General features: G+C 59.8%; 1 protein-coding gene across 3 annotated transcripts in view; it reads right to left on the bottom strand.

The window, feature by feature from the left end:
• The window catches only part of SMARCD3 (SWI/SNF related BAF chromatin remodeling complex subunit D3), a 28,112-nt gene that overhangs the window by 1,861 nt on the left and 13,352 nt on the right, over positions 1 to 12,899 (bottom strand). Inside the window, exons 1-8 of one of the 3 annotated variants that reach the window (XM_087860691.1) lie at positions 10,484 to 10,674; positions 4,260 to 4,471; positions 2,507 to 2,549; positions 1,537 to 1,659; positions 1,293 to 1,415; positions 946 to 1,041; positions 688 to 789; positions 315 to 476 (exon numbers count right to left, since the gene is read on the bottom strand). In XM_087860691.1, the coding sequence (XP_087716817.1) occupies positions 315 to 476; positions 688 to 789; positions 946 to 1,041; positions 1,293 to 1,415; positions 1,537 to 1,659; positions 2,507 to 2,549; positions 4,260 to 4,462 (852 nt within the window). In that variant the 5' untranslated portion in view covers positions 4,463 to 4,471; positions 10,484 to 10,674. Of the gene's footprint in view, positions 1 to 314; positions 477 to 687; positions 790 to 945; positions 1,042 to 1,292; positions 1,416 to 1,536; positions 1,660 to 2,506; positions 2,550 to 4,259; positions 4,472 to 7,370; positions 7,874 to 10,483; positions 10,675 to 12,899 lie in introns of those variants that run through there. The other 2 variants (XM_045792299.2, XM_045792301.2) reach the window with 2 other exon arrangements.

Below are 12,899 nucleotides of genomic sequence, written 5' to 3'. Positions count from 1 at the left end.
AAACAGCTTTAGGAATAATAATCTCTACTTTGGTACAGTCTGGATCCAGGACTAGAACCCAGGCATCCTAACTCCCAGGTGCCAAGAATATTGTGGTCCCCAAACTGTCGGCCTTTTAAGGTTCTAGATCTTTCTAAACTGGCTTGGCTAAAAGGGATGGGCTGCAGTGCAAAGCTACGCCATGGTAGGGTAGCGCCTGCACTAGGACCCTGATTACCATTTGTGATACCCAGGAATCTAGAAGAGGGGGGTGGTGTTGCCTTATCGGGACCTCTGCCTGTCCCCCACATCCCTGAGATCAGGGGAGAGGGTACCTGCTGGAAGTATTTGTCCCCATTGATGTATTCCTTGTCATGCGAGTCCTGCAGCCTGTTGGTCTTCACGTACTGCCACAGGGCCTGCACGATGGCTGAGCGGCTCTGCGTGTGCAATCCCAGCAGCCGAGCCAGGCGGGGATCCAGTTTGAACTGGGGAGGCTGAGAAAAGAGGCCGTGAAAATAAAAAAGGGGGAGTGGGAAGTGCTCAGGGCCAGGCAGCTTGGGACTTGGGGGGACGTGATGATTGGGCTCCTGGGAAACATGCTTCTGGAGAAGGTGAGGTAGGGAGGAGATGGGGTCTCTCGGGATGTGTGCTCCCCTGAAGCCAAGGTGGGGGGCCTCGGGCGATGCCTGGGGGAGGGGCACGGACCTGGTAGTCCAGCATGAGGAGCAGTGTGCAGCGTACGCTCAGGTCCCCCGGCCTCTTCACCTGGAACCCATCGGTCTCCTGGGTGGTGGGTGTGCGGTGCCACTGCCCGGGGGAGGAGAGCTGGGTCACTTCACAGGCCCATCTGGGCTGCTGGGGCCAGGGGCTCTCGGGTGGTCCCTGATCCGGGTCCGTGCAGCTGAGGGAACGGTGGTCTGCGGAAGGGTGGCAGTTCCCGGGCAGAAGAGGTCTGGGTCTTACCTCAACTAGGTGGTTGTCAGGCCCATAAAGGTCTTTGTCCAGCTCAATGACCAAACTCTTGAAGAAGGAAGAGAACTTCCGCTTCTGCTTGCTGGGCTGTGGGAGAGGGACAGGGACCGTGGGGGCAGGACAGGGACCGTGGGGGCAGGATGAGTCGGGGGTGGGTGGGGCCGGTCGGGTAGGGCAGCATGGTTAGAAGCAGGCCTCTGCACCTGGGCTGTCTCTTCAGGCCGCCCACCCCTGGCCGGGGCTGACTCCCTAACCCGTAGTGCAAACATCTCGCTCTGTCCTCAGCTCAGCCCCATACCCACCCCAGGACACCTGGAGAGACCTGGGCCAGGACGTACGTCATCCAGGAGCTTCCCCTCCACCCGCAGCTCCCAGGAGGCAATGCTGCCATCAGAATCCTCAGCATCGGGCTTCGCAGGGTTAAAAGTATTGGAGATATAAAGACGCAGCTTCCGCTTTTGCTGTAGAAATAAAGAGTGTAGTACAGAGCAAACACTGTGTGCTCCCATTCCCGGGGCGATCCCACTCCTCCATTCTTGGAACAGGACCTAGAGCCCTCTTACTGCCCCCAAATCAAGACACCTTCATTGGCCTCTTCAGAGCCTCCTGGATGTCCACCCGCTTCCGCATGATGGTTTGATCCAGTTTCCTCTCAAATGCCAGGAGGTCCATATAAGCCTGGGACTCGGGGACCAGCTCCCGGATCTGGAAGAGAAGGAGCAAGGCGGGAACGAGGGGCTCAGCCAGTCTTGTAGGTGGAAAGTGCATGTCATGCGGTCCCAGGGTACAAAGAGCATAGAGGGGAGCTGGCCAGGTTCCAGGCACGCAACTTTGAGAGTGCAAACGGGGACTTCTCCCCAGAACTGCATATCCAGCAGAAAGGACCTCGACATACAGGGATACAAGCTGCTTCTCCCTTGAGGGAGAAGCACTTCATCACTAGGAGAGGCCGTAGCAGCCACGGAGCCCAGCATACGGCTTCACCTCTTCATCTTGTCCTTGCCCTTGTCACATGGCCTCTGGACCTTCCTGGGGTGTCTGCAAAGTGCCTAGGACCCTGGGGTGCCTGAGACAGAAGATGTTGCTGCTTGCCTCTACCCTGACACCCCACCTTGTCGCTCCACCTGACATCTCAGCCGTACTAGCCCCACGCCTAGCTCGGCCTGGGTTCACTTATGACGTCCAGGCCTTCTGGCCAGCCTCAGCTCCCTTCTCTCCCCCTGCCAGCCTTTGGTCCCCTAGCTCTTGTGCCTCTTTGTCCCACACCTTTATTTATGTCTGCGGGGAGCTGGAGCTCAGTCCACTGCACCCCCGGGGCCCAGTACCCTACCTCTTGCGGATCCGCTCCTTCCCTCTGCCCCACCCCCTCCCTCTGGCCAGGGAGCCCCACTTCTTAATTAGCTTTTTAAACAAAAAGTGAAAGTGGCTGTGACGATGAAGCTCTGCTCCTCAGGGGGGAGGGGAAGCGGCCCAGGGTGGTGGGGTGGGGGGAGAGGAGGCAGAGCAGCAAAGGATGGGGGGTGGGCTGGGGGCTGCTGTGAAAGGCACTCACCCTTTGAGGGAGGATTTTGTCAGCCATCTTCCTCCTCTTGGCACTGTACATTTTTTAAAGAAAAAACCAGGTTACCATGGCGACAGATCTGGGAGTAACGAGGCCACCTGCTAAATTATCCCGACATCTCCACCCGCCTGGCTGGGGTTCCCACAGCCCGCTTGTCTGCCTGCCCAAGGGGCTACGGGCAGTGGTGTGTGGCATGGCACTATGTCCTCTTGTGGGGAGCAGACGTGGCCCCATCCCTTCTCTAGCCCGGGAGCCCCTTTCTACCCCACCACATCCTCAGGCCAGAGAAATTTAGACTTAGGAGGGGTTGGGGGGGTGAGGGAGCTGCAAAACTGTTTGAGAAAAGCTAGGGAGGGGGAGGACAGAGGAGAGGGAGGAGGGATTCTGAGGACTTTCCCTTTCTGTTAAGCAGGGGTGCACAGTCCAAGCTGGCCTGAGCTCAGAGGGAGGGGAGCCAACACCCTCTTCCCTCCCTGGAGCAGGAGATGATGGGTGAAGCTGGTGCGCACTTGCACCCCTGGCACCCTGGGCTTGGAGGGGGATGCTGACAGGCCCTCAGATCACCTGCCAACACGGTCCGGAAACACACCCAGAGGGATCCACAGAGAGGGTTCTCCTGTGGGGTGTGAGGCTGGATATGGGGTGGCAGCTGGGACTTGGACTCTTCTTGACCCTGCTAGCTGCTTCTGATTCCCAAAAGCACCCCCAGAAGATCCTTGGCGAGTTGAGATTAGAACCCTGCCTGGAGGATGGCTCTGTACCGTCCCTGTGTGGTGATAACCACTGCCCCCTCCTGTCCAAAAGCCTATTCTAAGGCCAGATAAGCACCTTTCATTAAAGGTCTGATTTGTTTTGAAGAAATTATCTATGTGAAACTCTCCATTTATACCAGACAAACCAGGAACTTGTTTACTGTATAAAAGGATGATTCACTTTGCAAAAGAATTCATCATGGGATTCCTATAAATGGTGAATTTTCCTTGATGTGTAAAAAATATTTAATAATGAGGTAAAATCCATATTACTCCTGTTATAGGACTCCATCTGGGGTGCAAAGGGAAGCATGTGTGTTTGGTGGAATAGTGAAACCCAGAGGGGCATCTCTCTTGCCAGACGCCAGCAGGGGCTTTTGGGGTGCCACCAGCTGGCTCAGACAGGGAAATGGGCTGGCCCCTGGTGGCTAGGGGGGCCGACCTGGTCCCCGAGAACAGACTATGGCAGCTCTTCAACCTCTGAGTGCCTAGGAATCACCCCAGAGCAGGACTGTGCAGGAGACCACCCACCCACAGGGCAAATCCCCAGGCTCCACCCCCCTGGCCAGAGAGTCAGACTGAGAATATCTGGAGTGGGGCTTTTCAACAGTCAAGCCAGGGGACTGAGCACCGTGCACTGGACAGCCACACTTGGAGAAACACAGTCCCTAGAGCTCAGCCCTCAGTCCTGCCGCCAGCCCCACCCCCACCCCAAAGACTGAAGCATCTCCCAGAACCTGGGGACAAGGGGTGGAGAGAAGGACCGAGCAGGTGACAAGGAGAAGGGCGCGACGGCCGCAGCTTCAGTCTCTACGGTGGGCACACAAAGGAACCAGACCAGTGCCCCCTCGGCCCACCTCCCCAGAGGGCATCCCACCCAGGACGGCTCGTTCCTGGCTGATCCTTCTTCCTCGCTCCTTCTAATCTCGCTCCTCACCCACCCCGTCCCTGGGGTCCCGTGGCCCGCCCCCTCCGCGCTGGGCCCCACTCACCTGCGGCTCCGCGCGGGGGCGGTGGGCACCGGCTGGCCCTGGCTCTGGGCCTGGCTCTGGCCGGGCGGGGGCGCTGCTCGCTTGCGGGCGGGCTCCATGCCCGCGGGGGCCAGGCCGGGTCGCACGGCGGGGCTGCCCATGTACGGGGAGCCCGGGGGGCCCATGGGCGCCCCCTGGTGGGGCATCCGGGCTCCAGACGGCATCCCGGGGCGCTGGTGGGGGGGGGGGCGGGGGCGGAGGTGAAGCAGAAACAGGCGCCCGCCCGTCAGACCAGGGCCCCGGTTCCAGGCGCCGTGAGCCGCGTCTCTCTCACCCCAAGCCCCCCGGCCGGTGACCCTGATGCCGCCAGCGCGAACGAGGGGTGGGAGGGGCAGGGGCGCCGCAACCGCGCGACTTGGCGGAGGGGGCTTTGCGTCTCGCCGCAGGAAGCTAACTGAAGCCAGGCAACTGCACTGGGCATCGCCAGCCTCGGATTTGCGGAAGGTACCGCGAAAATGAATATTAATGGCGCCTTTCAACCTTTTCAAAGGATGTTCACATCCACATGTTCCTCCGCAAGACAGACTGAGGGGTCCTTCCAACCCCACTGGACAGATGAGGCAACCGCGGCTCAAGGAGAAAAGCGACCTGGCCAAGGTCACGCAGCTCCTTCTGGCAACGGCAGCACTGAACGGCCGTTTCCCGAGGGGCTGGGGCTGTTTGCTCTCTGCAGCTTCATCCGGGTTAGAGGCCCAGCTCCCTGCTAGGACTTCTGCCCCTCTTTCCCCTCCTTGCTTCTGGGTCCACTTCCTGGGTTGTCCTGCCCGGCCCTTGCCCTCCCCACCTTAACCCAGCCTTCTCTCTGGGCCCCTGCTTTTGACCCCTCAGCTCCAACCCACACCCCCTTTGGCTGAGTCCAGGCCTCCACACCCAGGGGCTTTGACGACTTAGCCCCCCCCCCCCCTAATTTGCTCCTAAGGGGAAGGCTGGAGGCCATGGGAGCCGGTGAGGTCACACCCTACCAGGACTCCCTAACAGGACAGGAGGCAGCTGGGCTGGAGGTGGGCTGCCCAGAGGGCTTGGAGAGCTCAAAAGCAGCGGCATTTCCTCTTCCATCCATCTCTCCCTTCCTGTCCGCCTGCATTACCAGAGATGGTTCCATCCTCCAGAACTCCTCCACTTCCCACCCCGCCCCAGTGAGGTAGGAAGTCAGGGCTGAAAGGGGGCCATGGAGAGCAAGATGAGGCAGGTGTATTCCCTTGCCACCTCAGATGGGATGTAGATGAGATGCAAATTCATTGAGTGAAGTGTTTCACAGACTTTTAAAAACCCCACTTGTCCAGATTCCAGAAGAGGGATTGGGGAAGGCCAGAGGGGCTGTAAAGTGGAGGGTGGGTGTGATGGGGACAAAGAGAGCACGAAGGAGATTAGGGAGCAAGGGATGTAGCCCCTGTATCCCCATTACCTTTTACCCACTTTGCCCCCTAGAGTGCAGATGCCCCCAGGCACAAGGAGGAGCCCTGAACCCCAGCTGGGTGAATTCCTTCTAACTGCCCACTCTCCCTCCTGTCCCTTGCCCTGCACTAGGTCTAACCCTAACTGCCAGCCAGCCAGCTGTCTCTGCCCATCTCTCCCACAGTGAAAACTGCCCGTCCATGTGTCTGCTTCCCCCACCCCACCTGATCCTGTCACTCATATCTCTAGAGTGGTGGCCCAGAATGGAGCCTAGGCCCAGCCCCACCAGTGCAGATGGGGTACTGGGAGTGAAGCGGTGGGACTCACAGCCACCCAAGAACTGAAGCTCTAAGTTGGCCAAATTAAAAACAACAACAACAACAAAAACCCCACACATATAGCCCCCTTTCTTCCCTAGATGGGCCTTTTTAAAGGGACCTCACCAAGCAGCATGGTTAGGACTGGCAACTTGGCTGACTGACACGAGCACCCCTGGGAAGTTGCTTCAGAGATCTTTGGGACTGGAGGACAGGCTGCCCCAGGGAAGCCCCTTTACCCAATCAGCTGCTCTCCTATTTTTCAAGGCCAGTGATACTTGCTGATCTGCTGAAGAGGCCCTGAGAGAGAAGCTTCCAGAGCCCCCAGAGGGCTGTGCCAGCTGCTGGGACCACCCCAACGAAGGGCCAAGATTCTAGGGACTCTGGCCTCCCTCTCCAAGAATGTGCCTTCTTTGGGGTCACAACCAAATTTGGCCATAGTCAACTTGACAGCCTCCTCTGCACCCAGCTCCAACCCCACTAGCCATTCCAAGTCCTACGGCCCCTGCCTCTCCCATTCTGCTGCCCTCCACACCTCTCCCAGCCTGGCTCCTGCTGCCTCAGCCTGGGGTCCCATCCCCTCAGGTCCCCCTGGGCTCCCTTAGGCTCCCTGTGTGCCTTCCAGGTCTGCTCCTGGCAGGAAGGTGCCACCCTGCCCCTTTGGCCTCTAGGCCTCACGTCCCTGACTCCAGCCCTTCCTTCACACCTTTGAGGATTGAAGGACATCAGCTTCTGGTGGCTGAGTCTGCCAAGGGAATCTTCAGACACCTTAACTTGGGGTCTGTCCCTAGAGAGGGTCTCTCTCTGACCCTGATGGCAGAGGCCATCAGCAAAGCCCCAGAGCCCTCCTGCCAGGATGCAGAGGTCGTTCAGCCAGAGAGCTTCCCGCGCACAGTGCCTCCAGGGTCACCTGCTCCTTGCTCCCAGAGACACAATCAGAGACACTGTCCCAACGGATGAGCAGACAACCCAGCCCACCAGAAGCCTTGTCCCCCACCCCCACCCCCAGAGCAGGGGAACACCTGGGCCAACGAGGAAAAAAACAGAAGACAACACATCTGGTACAGAGGGGACCCCCCACACACTTGGGGGGGACAGTCCCCAAGTCCCACCCCCAGCCCCTGACAAGAACCCATGCAAACGCCTCCCGTCCCCGCCCGGGCACCCATCCCCGGCCCGCCGCCTGACGACGTGTTCGAGTGCCAGGGCGCCGGCACAGTCCTGGGGCTGGGCCGCGGGCCGTGGCGCCCCTGCCAGAGGGGTGGGAGAGCGAGAGCCCCCTCCCGGCCCCTCCCGATCATCCCTCCATTCAGCCCGAGCCAGCTCGCTCACCCTCCCCCGCTAACTTTCCCCCACTCACCACCCCATGGACCAGAAACTCAAAAAGTTTGCTTTTCGTGGCTTTGCGCGCCCCTCCGGCAACTTCGTCCGCGGCCATCGGGGTGGGCTCAGCGGCTCTTCTCACTCTCTCTCTCTCTTCCTCTTTCTTTCCCTTTTCTGCCTTTTTTTTTCCTCCAACTCTCCCCTCTGAGTCCTGCTGGGCTCTCTCACACTTCTACTCGAGCGGAGTGGGGAGGGGGCCCCTTCAGGGCTGCCCTGACGGCCCACGGCCCACGCCGCCGCCGCCCGCCCGCCGCCGCCGCCGCCGCCGCCGCGGCTGCCGCATTCCTGCACTGATAAGACAGAAATAGTCCGGCGGCCCGGGGTCTGCCTGTTGACTCGGCGGGGACAGAAACGCCTGCCTTTCCAGCCCTCGCTGTCCAAACAGCGCAGATAAGCGGCGAGGCACGCCGGCAAGCCCGGCTCCCGGGCGCTGGGCAGCGGCACTGCAGCCCGAGGCCGCCCGAGGGCCGCGGGGAGGCGGCGCGGGGAGGGGACGCGAGGGGAGGTGGCGGGGGGCTCGCCGGCCACCCGGGCTCTCGCCACAAATAGTTTCTCGGTTAGGGAATTCGCCGGCAGGGCCAGGCAGGGAACAGTCAGTTCCAACTGTCCCCCAAGTGGCTCCTGCTGCATTTCTGAGGCCCTTTCCCCAGAGACCTGGCAGGCCAAGTAGGGAAACATTCGCTGGAAGGAATCCGGGGGGAGCCGAGCCCGGAGGAGGCCTTCCTCCTGCACCAGGCCGTCAGTGGTGGGTGTGCCCGGGGAGGCGGTGTCCCCTCGGTCCACAGATGTGTGCGCCCTTGTCTCGCCCGCCGTGTGTGTCTGCACCCTTGTGTGGGCATGGCTCGGTGGCTGTGGGTGTGGATGTTTATGTGCGTGCACAGACAAATGCCTTCTCTGTGTGCCTCCCTCCACGAGAGCCGCCAGTGCGTGTGCGCGCTTGCGGGTGCGTGTGTGGCAGGACATGGCCTGTGTCTTCCAGCTCTGTGTGAGTCTATTTCTGGGTATGGGAGTCTTTGTTTGTCTCTATGTGAGAAAGTGAGGGCAAGAGGGGAAGTATTTCGGAAAAGAGGGGTGGATCCGACTCCTGAGAACAGGAAGAGAAAATGTGAGGGAAGGAGAGGGGTTGGGGTGGGTGCTTGGGTGGATGGGCAGAGGGAATGAGGCAAGCAGAGCCTCACGGCTTTGGAACTGGGCATGAGGTGGGGGCAGGGGACCCAGAGGTGCTGGGGCTGCTGGGTATGGTAGGACCAGCCTCAAGATCCCAAAGAAAGCGGGGCTAAGTGTGGGATTGTGAGGGAGCCCCAGAAGAGGCAGTGTGGAGGGAGCTGGCATTCCCTGGGGTGAAGGAGGGACAGGAAACAGGAGGGGCAAATCCTGAGATCTCCAGGCTGGGATCCGTAGCACCACCCAGGCCCCCAAAGGCCACACCCCTCTCTCCTCCTTCTGGAGGAAGAGCCCAAGGGCTTTGGGACGACAGTGACAGTGGGTCCAGTTTACGTGCCTCTTGGGGCTGCACTGTCAGAACCCAGGTGAGGGTGGGGCAGTGCCTGGGGGAATTTGTTGGAAAATTTATTTGAAGGTACACCTTCAAGACCCAGAATTGCACTTGGGGATCCTCACCCTCAACCCCTTCAGAACGCCTTCAGAGGTCAGACAAAGAACCAAGGGAGTGTTCTGTGTGGAGAGTCCTCTTGCCTGCAGCCTGATTTCCCTGGGCCCTAGTTGTGCTCCTGGCAGCCACCGTTCAGTTGGGTGTCCACTGTCAGTCCTCTGAAAGGCCAGAGTGGCCCAGGATAACTCTCCTTTTCCGCTGGCTTAGCAAGGAACCAAGAGGTCCCCTTCCCACCAAATCTCTACCCAGCTTCCCCTTAGACTCACCCATGCAGAAACTGGGTCCTGGCAGGGTGGGAACGGGTGGGTGGCTGCCACAGGCCATGAAAGTGGCTACTGGTGACCTGGGGAGGTGACCTCTCCGGTTTGCCTGCTAACCTCCAAACCCCTCCCATGTCTAAGCCTCTGCTCCCACTATTCTTTTGCCTGGAATCCCTCTACCTACTGCTCATCTGCCTATCCAGATCACATTCATCCTTTAAAGCCTAGTGAGGGCCCCACCTCCTTCAGGAAGCCTTCCCTGATCCCACTCCTGTGCACCAACCTTTCTTTACTTTGAATACCCATTGCCATTTATGCTATGTCATGAATTGGCACTTGCCTGACCAGTGTCTGAGAGGTCAGGTTTGGTTTTCCAAACTGGAACTGGTCTTTAAGTCCCTATCTACCCTCCCCACCCAACCCCATGCTGAGACACGGGGACTTAGCATCAAATGCCTGCTAACACTTGCAACCACCCAAAGCTCAGTGGGCCAGTGGATGGAGCTCGTACTCTGCCACTTACCTGAAGGTGTGAGTCGCCATGGGCACCCCCACCCGCTGTGGGGGCTTCTAGCATGGACACGTGAACCACAGACCTTAGAGGTCTTTGTGTAAAGCTTTAGGCTTTGTGTAAAGCTCAGAGTTCTCAACTCCCGGAGAGGCCTTTTGGGTAAAGAAGACAGCAGAGGCGGATGGGCACCCCAGCTTGGGCAGCTATGTTTGAGGGAGGGACACGAAGGAGAGTGGGAATACCCTGCATCTGTGAGGGGACTGGTCCTGGTGGGGAGGAGACTGCAGGAGGTGGTTAGACCAAAGGCTCTGGTGATACCCAAGGAGCTGGAGAGTATCACTCAAGACACAACTAACTCCCTTCCGGGGCCACCCCAGCCTCTGGGCCTCCTCCCCACCTATCCCAGCCATTTCTCTGGGAGACATACTTCTCCAGCACAGACAACAGATACACAATGCATGCATGCCCCTCAGGCACGCACACCAGTGCGAATGCCAGAGGGACAGGGAACCACGTGGATTTGCACACACAGGCACGTCTGCACCATCTCCCCATCCCACTCACAAGGTGCGATTGACAAGGCACCAGCCACTAGGTACATTTGCATGCTGCTTTTACGGGGGCAACCCCAGCTGTGCAGACACGGGGGAGCCTGAAGACCAGAAAGCAGAGGCGCAGGTGTGGGCCCCCTGAGCCAAGACTCCCACCTCACAAAGGCCAGGATCCCCAACGGCTCAGCCCCAGAAGAGCGCTCAGCAGTGCCACCACCACAGGCTCCGGCCCCGGTCCGGTGGAGGCCCAGGGAAAGCCCCGCTTCCAGATGGCGGGGGCTTCCTCCCAGTCCTCCTGGGCCCTTAGCCCCGGCCCGACCGGCCCAGGCCGTGCTCCGGGACGACCGTGCGCGTGTCCGGGCAGAGGGCGGCCGCCCTGCGGCTCGGAGCCGGAGTCCCCCCTGCCGTCCCCCCATCTCTCCTTCCCTCCGAAGCACCACCAGCACCAAATGGCAAAGCGCCTCTCCCCGCTCAGGGAGAGATGCGCCGCGGCCGGCGGGACGGCCTCGGCATCCCCCACCCCCTCCATCACCACCACCGCGCGGGAGCGGAGGGCGGCCGGGCGCGGGGGGCACGTCCCGGCCCGCTGCCTCCCTCCCTCGCCCTCGCCCGCCGGGGGCCCGGGCAGCGGCTGGAGCCGGACGGGAGCCGGCCCGGGCATGCGCACTGCGGCCTCCCTCCCGGTGAAGGTCAGCCCAGGGCCTAGCTGCAGGACTCAGTGGCGGCGGGGGAGGCGGAGGAGGGAGGAGGGATGCAGCGGAGAGACTTAACTCCTTCCCTGCGGGAAGATGGCCATCGAGGCTGAGGCCGGAGCCGGCTGTCCCACCCCCCCCCCCCACCCCGCCTTCAGTGGAGGTCCTGTTACGGGGACCCAGCTCTGGGGGAGGGGGGAGGAGGGGCACGGGAGGGAGAATGGAAGAAGGAGGCTAGGAGAGGAGGGAAGCTGGGAAGGGGAGAGGTAGGAAGGCGAGGGAGGAACAAAGGAAACCAGACTGAAGGGAGAGACCTCTTTCTGCTGCCCCCTTTTCCGTATACCCCCAGCAATAAAGCTTTCCTTAGCAAAATGAAATTACCCTCACTGATTGGGACGGCAGCGTGTGTGTATGTGTGTGTGTGAGAGAGAGAGAGAGAGAGACAGACAGACAGACAGACACAGAGACACAGAGAGACAGTGAGATCACCTGGAACTCTCAGGCTGAGGACCTCTGATGTCCGTGTTCTGGCCCATCACTAAACTCAGCCCCCAACTTCTCCTCTGGTCATTAAACCCCAGGGCATGCCAGGGGTCCCAGAGGCAGCTCTGACTCAGCCCACCCACCAGGCCTAAATCCCAGCCCCCCCCCCCCCAACTCCAGCTAGGCCTTGGGGCCAGGCCCAGTCCCCAGAGATGGGTGGAAGGGAATCTGCACCTTCACCGCCCCCCCTCCCCACCTCTGGTGAGGGGCTTCCTCCAGCCAGCAGACAGGACATTGGCAGAACAGGCCTGGGACATCATAGCACAATCTTCCTCCTCCTCCTGGCTCCCCCCACTACTCTTCCCAGGCCAGAGCAGCACTGGGTACCTCCCTCTCTGTGCGAGAATGTTTCTGTGCCTGGACACCCTCTGCTACTAGCCAGGGGGCTGTCTGCCTCTTTGTATGACTTCGGCTTCTGTGTCAGTTTTGCAAACACACACAAGAAAGACAAATATGATAGAAAGAAGCAAAACGCAAAGATAAACTAGGACACCAAAATAATTGTGTGACCTTGGGCAAGTCGCTGTATCTCTCTGTCCCTCAGCTTTCTCAGGAGTAAAAGGAGGGGGGTGGCCAGATGATTCCTAGGGCCTTCCTGCCCTGAAATCCAAGGATTCCGTAAGACAGAGACAGGAACCAAGGCAGACAAGGTGGGAAGGAAAGGGAGACAGAGACATACAGAGATAGGCCCACACCATTTAAGGGCTGCTGCTAACCCGAGGTGGAGCCTGGTCCTTGTCACTCACTGTCACTCACTTCCAGTGAGCCTTCACCACTGTGCTGTCAGCCTCCTAGGAGCAGGGCAAGCCTTGCCTTGGGATCCCCAGGGTCCTGCTCAGTTAGCAGGTGTATGATAAAGGTTAGTGGAATGAGTTAATCCTTCCTCTCTTGTTCTGTGTGGATCTCTTCAGTCTAATGGGGTGCTCTGTGCCCCCTCCCTGCCCCGCACCTACACCTCACATACACAGGATAACTGCAAACGGCAGCATGTTGAAACTGCTGGTCACTGGGGGCCGGAGCTCCCACCAGCCCAGAGGGGGGCACATTTTGGATTTGTAGCAGCTTTGCACTCTCCCCTCATGACGGCCCTTAAATGAGATGGTTCCTTGTAGCAACATCCTACGGCTTACAATGCTGAGCAAAAACGAGCCACACTGGTCTGCTCCCCATTTTGGCCAGGATGGGGTTGGTCTGTGGGGAGGTATTTATGTGGGACCCTGAGGTATGCTCTAACTGCCCCAGCTCCCATCCTGCAGCCTAGGGGGTGGGACATGGGGCAGGGCTCTCCTTGGTGCGGGGGGCAGGTAGGTGTCCACAGAACCATCCTTGCTCCCCAC

Source organism: Ursus americanus, chromosome 3, assembly GCF_024610735.1.
Source record: "Ursus americanus isolate L20-20 chromosome 3, mUrsAme1.1.p, whole genome shotgun sequence".
Taxonomy (NCBI): domain Eukaryota; kingdom Metazoa; phylum Chordata; class Mammalia; order Carnivora; family Ursidae; genus Ursus; species Ursus americanus.
The sequence above is the reverse complement of the archived record's forward strand: the minus strand, read 5'-3'. Positions and strand labels throughout refer to the sequence as shown.